The following is a 7,645-nucleotide window of genomic DNA, read 5'->3' on the forward strand; positions in this document are numbered from 1 at the left end:
TAGGCCCAAGGCCATAGTATGTATTGGGCCAAGAAAATAGGCCCAAGAGATACTATGGCCTATGAAGTAAACCTAAAGAGAGATGGAGGGCTAGGATTGAAGGAGAAGAGATATAAAAGAGAAGTGAGGAGAGAAAGGGAAGGGGGAGGGAGGCACCAAAGAGGGAGAGGAGGCAACTCATGAGAAATGAGGGAGATGTGTCAAGAGAAAGAGTGAATGTGAACTACGGTGGCTTGATTCCCTAGGAGGGATACGTAGGCAACCTTATGGTACAACCGATCTAAAGTAGTGTCTTTCACCCCCATAAATCTAGGAGACTCCATAAGAAATAGATAGGAGATGCGTAAGGTGAATGGTAGTGAGTTAGGGTGCAACAAGTTAGTTTGTTTAATTAATTTGTTTGATTTAGTTAGTGTGGTTTTGGTAATTTTGCAGTAATTGGAGTTATTTTATTAAAAGTGCAGAAACTATCAAGATTTGGGATGTGAGGATGTATGTGGGTGAGTTTAGTTTGGTTGGCGTGAGTTTAGTTTGTTCACTGGAGGTAAGAAGAGCTGAATTATTTGGATCAGATATGGTCAGAGTTATTAGTTTGGGCTTTGTAATATTGGGCCGAAATAAAAGAATGAAGGCAAATGGGCTTATGTCATGAAGCAAGTGAAGAATTAATCAAAGCCCAAAATGAAGCTTTGGTTGTTGGAACCCACGTGACCAGCAAAAGTAACTTTTAAATTTGGACCGAAACTTTAAGTTTGGTTCTGGTCCAAGAACTAAGGACCAGCCCATGTGCAACCCAACACCAAAACCCAACACTAAAGCCCAACTACCATAAGCTACTATCTACCTAGCTATTTGGAGCATTGGATCGTCAGCACCCATCTCTCCGATTTCTCTGTTCTTTTCTTACGAAGAGAACCCAAAACCCCATCTAATTCCCTTACAACAATCAGCACACGCAATCTCTTTACTAAACCCGCACCACGTGATCACCCTTCTAATTCCAATTCCCTTTTGGTACAAAAACAGTACCCGATTCCTATTAAGAGTCGTGAGCAGATCAATCTTTGGGTTTCTAATTTCGATCGAATTCCGAATCTTGCGGGAGCTAAACCGAATTAGAACTTTCCATTCAAATCAAAACCGAATACTCACATAAGGTGATAAGGGAAACAAACCCATATATAAACAGCGGAGACAGAGAGTTGAGGAGGCTCTCCAGAACAGCGAAACAGAGAGCGCAGTAAAGAAGAAAGAGAGAAGAACAGTAGAGAGCTCGAGAGAGTAGAAGAGAGAGGAGTAAGGGAGAGAGACCAAAGGCTTAATCAGGTGCTACCTATTGAGGGTCGAGACTTGGAGCTGGAGCTATTTCATTGTTAGAACAGATGAGTTAGAAGGGAAGACTTCACAGCAAGATTTCCGTTTTGTTTTTATGGATTCTTTTTCTTTTATATTCCCTGCTCTATTTATTACTAGGGTTTGCCCGTGCCGTACGGCACAGATACGAGCGTCTTCGGCACAATTCTATATATAACGTAAGGCACATATGTATATGTTTTACTTTGCGCATACACAGTAAAAAGCGTGTTCCAATTTATAAACTTCTACCCCTCCAAAAAGAATTTCAGAAGCATGGGATTTAACAACACAACACTTCGCGTATTTCAACAGTGAAGAAAAAATGAAAGTGTTTCAAGAAACTTTAATCAATTCAAGCTAGACAAAGGAAAGTAAAAACAATTGGAGATCAGACAACATTATATGAAATTCCACCTAACAAACACAAGGTTCAACTAAAAATATGAGCAAAAAAGTATTAGGTAACGACTGGAAGTAAAATTTACTACCATAAAGGCCATAACAAAAAAACAGTAGCCCATATTAAGCAATATCACGAATTCATAATTCCCTTAACCAAAACAAAAAGTACCCATGTTCATAATAATATGACTGGAAAGTTTAAAAAAGCAAAAGCTGAGCAACAAAATTATTCAAGATCGACAGTAACTTAGTTAGTTGACCTCCTCAATCTTAGGACCAGCACCAGCACCAGTGCCTCCACCGACTGAAAGACCATCTTCATCCATTAGGGCTGGAAATGGTGCGGGTTTTGACCCGAATCCGACCCGATCCAAACCCATTTCAACGGGTTTGGACCTTAATAATGAGTCCGAATAAGAAAATGGGTCGGATATGGATTATCCATTTTTAATTCGGATTCAAATATGGTTTTACTCTAAACGGTCCGGATCCTCCTAGATCCGAATCCAAAATATAAAATTTTGTCAATATATCTTCCAAATAATAATAGGTCTCTCTTGTGTTGTAGACACGTGGGTGATTGAGAACTTGTGGTTCGCAATTCGGGTCGGGTCGGGTCGGATCCGATTATCCCATTTACAAAAATGGTTCGGATATGGTATGCTATTTTGGATCCATTCGGGTCATGGATCCGATCCGGTTTTGTATTGAAAAATGGATCCGGGCATGGATATAGTCCGATCCGACCAACCCGCTCCATTTCCAGCCACTATCATCCATTCCAGACCCATATCGACCTCGCACCACGGGTACATCTTTGCTATGATTGGGTTGCGAGGCTCTCGAACTCCTTCATCTTGTCCTCGAACTCATCCGCCTCTGCCCAAGTCGGGTTGCTATCGAGCCACTGGATAGCAGCCTCAATGGCATCTTCAATCTTCTCTTATCTGCTGGGTCAAGCTTGGATGCAATCTTCTCATCCTTGATGGTGTTCCTCATGTTGTAAGAGTAATTCTCAAAAGCATTCGTTAATTCTACCTTGTTTTTGTGTCCCTCATCCTCAGACTTGTATTTATCTGCGTCTTGAACCATCTTCTCTATCTCATTCTTAGACAACCTACCCTTGTCGTTAGTGATGGTGATCTCGTTCTTCTGCCCTGTAGTCTTGTCCTCAGCCGAAACATTTAAGATAACATTGGCATCAATGTCAAAACAAACTGTAATCTGAGGAACAGCACGAGGAGCAGGAGGGATGCCAGATAGCTCGAATTTACCCAACAAATTGTATCCCTAGTCCTTGTCCTCTCACCCTCATACACCTGAATCAACACACCAGGCTGGTTGTCTGAATAGGTAGAGAAGACCTGGTCTTTCTTGGTGGGAATGGTGGTATTCCCGGTAATTAACACCATCACACCTCCAGCCAGCTTTCAACCCAAGAGAAAAGGGAGTGAAATCCAGGAGAGCAAAGGTCCTCGCACCTTCTCATCGACCTCGCCACTCAAAATGGCGGCCGCTGAGCAACAGCTCCATAGGCAACAGCCTCATCTGGATTGATGCTCTTGCCGAGCTCCTTCCCATTGAAGAAATATGAATCAGCAAAAATCCGTCCCTCCCCTCTTGATCGTCAACTTGACATCTAGAAAAGAAAGCTAATAAAATGTTGGAAAATGATTTACCGGAAACAGTAGTGTAATGAGTTCTCCATCTGGTTTGAAAAACTTATCGAGGCCCCAAAATGAGTGATTTTTGTGCGTATCCCATGACTTGAGTAAACATATCAGAAGATGTAGTCAAGTGCCTGTTCATATGTTACGGAAGACATTAAGTACAGGAACAAAAGTGTCCACTTATGAAAACAAAGCGAAGTGAAATCAACTAAGTGGGATAAGGGAAATTACACTTTTGTTGTTGAAGAGGTTTATAGCAAAACTTCTGGGTATACCACATTTGCGGTTTGACTTTCTGCATTTGGAGGTAGAAGAATGCTGATCCTATCCGCCGAAGTGCATCTTGAGAGGGTCACATACAATTGACCATGACTGAAAACTTCCGTGCGGAGGTCAATACCAACATACTTGACTGATTGTCCTTGAGACTTATTAATAGTCATTGAATATGCCAATCGAACTGGAAATTGTCTTCTCGTCATATGGAAAGGAAAATCAGAAGACGACGGTGACAAAGATATCCTTGGAATAAAAGCTTCATTTCCCTGTTTTTCACCAGTTAAAATTCTGAAAAAAAGAACATGTGGTTTGCATTGTACCACTACCAATCGGGTTCCATTGCATAGTCCATCTCTGGGAGCAATATTTCGCAACAACATTATAGGATTACCAACTTTAAGGTTCAGACGAAATGGTGGCAGACCAGTTGGATCAAGTGTGTTTAGGTACTCATTTGGGTATTGATTAATATTGGTTGGATTATTTGCTTCTGCATCCTCCATCTTGTCGGCAGCTAGAAAGAGAGTAGTTTCTCCTGGGAACATATTCAAAGCTGTTGCATTAATTTCATTGACATCATCATTGCGTGCCGAAAGAATTATGCGCTTTCGGTTAAATATCCCGGGTGACCGTGGCAGCATGACTCAGATGAGGGTATGTAGCAGAAATTAGTTCTCGAAGATCTGCATATTGACGAATTGTCGATGGCAGTTCCACCGTCTCACTTGGATCACTTCCAATCTAAACGAAGGAAGACAAAAAAAGATTAATGGATATAAGTTTGAAACAAAGGAGGAGAAAGCAGAATACATAAGTGGTTACCTCCATCAAGAAATTTGCGAAACCCATATTTGCAGAGTCCCCATGTTCTAATCTCATGTTTTGTACCAAAGTTAGAACCCGAATATGATTCCAGAGGAAAGAACACCGCAAAGAAGCACGCACAATTTGTTCTCGCACCCCTTTGGGTATAACTGGAAGGCATTGGCGAAAGTTACCACCAAGAACAATTGTAATTCCACCGAAAGGCTTATTATTGTTGCAAGTATCTCGAAGCGTCCGATCAACTGCCTCAACACATAACTTGTTTTGCATTGGGACCTCATCCCAAATAATAAGTTTAGTTTCCCTGAATAAGTGGGCATGCGGTGAATTCTTATTGAACCCACAAACCGAGGTATCAAGAATGTCCAGTGGGATGCAAAAGGTTGAGTTAGCAGTCCGACCGCCAGCCAATAGCAACGCAGCTATTCCAGATGAAGCCACCATAATAACAATATGTCCCTCAATCCGACACGTAGCAGCAATGGTGTTATAGACAAAAGTCTTGCCTGTCCCTGCTGCCCCATTCAAAAAGAAGAGTGTCCCTTGATTTCGGTCAACAGAATCCAGGACTGCTTTATATGCCGAGTGTTGCTCAACATTTAAATGAACTCTGTTGCCATGTGCTTTTTCAGTTTGTGGATCATATTGAAATTGTCGTTGGTCCCATATAAGTCAGTTACTAACGACTGAGTTCCAATTGGTGGTTGATAGTGGCATAGGAGGAAAATTAATGAGCAGTTTACCTGACTCTATGAGAATCTCATTTAGAAGAAATAAACCATAATCTTGGACCTCTGCTTCGGTAGGTTCTGGAATGTTGAAGATGGTGCGAAGTTTGTGTGAGAGGTCGTCACAGATACTCTCCCAAAAATCATGCCACAATGTTTGGGGATATAGAGGATTGCATTCTGCGAGAATAACACAGAATAGTCGACGAAGATGATAACCAGTTTGCATGGTTGAGGCTTCTTGCAGACACTGCACCCATTCGCTATCATCCTCAAGAAGTCCGCGTGCAATACATGCTTCTTTGAAAGTTGGATGTAAATCAGTACCAATCCTTTTCAGATCATTAAAGGACTGTGGCCCTTTCACTACGGTTAGAAGCAAGCGTAAGTAAAACCTTTCACCAGAATTAGGACTCGCGAAATACATTCTACCAATAGCAAACCCCTGTGCCCTGAATTTCTAAATTTGGTGTTGCTTTATCCAAACATAGTGTTCTGGCACTTGTTGATATGTGAGCCCCCTCGCATGCGAATCTGAAGCGTAACAATCAAAAAATGCAGTAAGAGTTGACCGTTGCCTCTCGGCCCTCGCCCGTATATCATGCATGGACTCATTAGCATTATACACAACACGATGCATTCCAGGGAGATGAAGGGCTAATCTCACAACTGTTGGAATCTCCTCGTGCAAAGAAATTCCTAACAATCTCACAGCAGCTTCAGGTGGCCCAATATATCTCGCATCCAAATATTGCTTGATCTCATCCAATTCATTCAACACAATTGTTGTCCTGTCATTACCTTTAAATATGTGCTTATGAATGTATTTCACACAAGTAAGCCCTGCACAAACATCAACATTAATATGGCAGTCAAACATCTTAGAAAGGTAAGGATTGTAACGAACAACATTTCTATTATCAATTGAATGTTCTCTAACAAAATAAGACTTCCCATTGTCACGGCGACGGTAGAGAGCATATCCATTTGTATCCATAGTTGTACAATCTGTGAAAGCTCGGGGATAGTGATATTTACATTGACGATTAACCATGCAAGGAGAGTTTGGATTGTTAAGCCCACATGGGCCATGAACCATACATCTTAGTACAGTACAGAATAATTCAGGCTCAGTGTCAGGATCAAGAAATTCCGCAGATACAATACGATCGACTTGTGCAGGCACTCGGATCTTGTCTGAATGTCGAAGATATATAAGTGCATGCATATGTGGTAGACCACGTTTTTGGAACTCAATGGTGTAAACATGAGCAACTGCCACACCAAGGACACCACGCTTCTTGATTACTTCCATCAAAGCTCTTCGTTTCAATTCAAAAGCACGCAACCACCACCTCCGGCGATCATAAGCAGTTTGGTTTGTAAACAATGCTTCAAGAATTTCCGTCCACTGCGGGTTTGCAGTCATTGTGAGGAATATGTCTGGATGGTGGTTGTAACGTGTAATTGCCATGGAGTCTTGAAAAATTTCAAACATATGCCTAGGGCTGCCGATACAGGATGATGGTAGTACAACTCGCCTTCCAATCTGATTTGGATCTATAGCATCAGCTGACACATCAGTGATACCTTGATATAGTTCTGCACGAAGCTTGTCTTGTTGTTGCCTATAGTAGCGCATTTTGTTTTGCTTTCGGTTGATGCCCATCCGTCCACCACAAAACTCCTCAAACAACTTTCTCCCTCGCAAAATAGCCGAAAAGTACTGCGTGGTGCGCTCAAAACAAGAGATATAGAATCAAAATTCATCCGTGTTAAAGCGATCATTAGTGGTGGTAGCGGTTGAAGAGTCCCAACGCCGCAATTCAGGTGTCCATCCAAGCTCCCCATGGGGAAACAATAGGACATAATGTAATGGTAAGTAAGCTGGATGACACTCACTAATTTGCATGAATTCTTGCCCTCCTTTAAGATAAATAACAATGTCTCTCATACTTGCTCGCTCACTACCATCACCTGGTAAAATGACAGCAACCTCATCTGCTGTTGGTAAGTTGTACCGACGACTGTCTCGTGAAGCAGTGTAATGTAAATAAGCAGGTACATTGAAGTCCTCACCATGCTCAAAAGAAGCCGATCTAAGAACATCATATGCGTGGCGATATATATCAGAAAAGCGGTTATATTGGAGCATAGTAACTTGAATGATTTTCAAGACATCCGTGTTGAGCTTAGGATTTTGAAGTTGACGGATAGCTAGTGCAGCACTGGGATCATAGATGTAAAGTTGAGAATAAGTAGCTTGATATCCCGCGTCAGGAATTAAAGCTCCTGTGCGATGTCGCAGTTCACCATGAATAGTGAAAGGCCTTGGACCCCGTCCAGCAAATAAGTGTTCTTGTACTCCAAGACTTGTAAATGCAA

General features: G+C 41.8%; 1 protein-coding gene and 1 pseudogene across 2 annotated transcripts; both read right to left on the reverse strand.

The window, feature by feature from the left end:
* Positions 1-710: 710 nt before the first annotated feature.
* Positions 711-3,466, reverse strand: LOC147525584 (heat shock cognate 70 kDa protein 2 pseudogene; annotated as a pseudogene). The gene is made up of 3 exons (XR_015205646.1): positions 3,438-3,466; positions 2,546-3,377; positions 711-2,089 (listed from the first exon to the last, which is right to left on the reverse strand). The product of XR_015205646.1 is annotated as a heat shock cognate 70 kDa protein 2 pseudogene (transcript).
* A 2,622-nt stretch (positions 3,467-6,088) lies between these two features.
* LOC147525585 (uncharacterized) lies at positions 6,089-6,902 on the reverse strand. Its single transcript, XM_086579954.1, has 2 exons — positions 6,168-6,902; positions 6,089-6,103 (listed from the first exon to the last, which is right to left on the reverse strand). Exons 1-2 carry the CDS (start codon positions 6,900-6,902, stop codon positions 6,089-6,091), a joined length of 750 nt encoding a protein of 249 aa, XP_086436080.1.
* Between the last annotated feature and the right edge of the window lie 743 nt (positions 6,903-7,645).

Source organism: Coptis chinensis, chromosome 1, assembly GCF_015680905.1.
Source record: "Coptis chinensis isolate HL-2020 chromosome 1, ASM1568090v1, whole genome shotgun sequence".
NCBI classification, from domain to species: Eukaryota; Viridiplantae; Streptophyta; class Magnoliopsida; order Ranunculales; family Ranunculaceae; genus Coptis; species Coptis chinensis.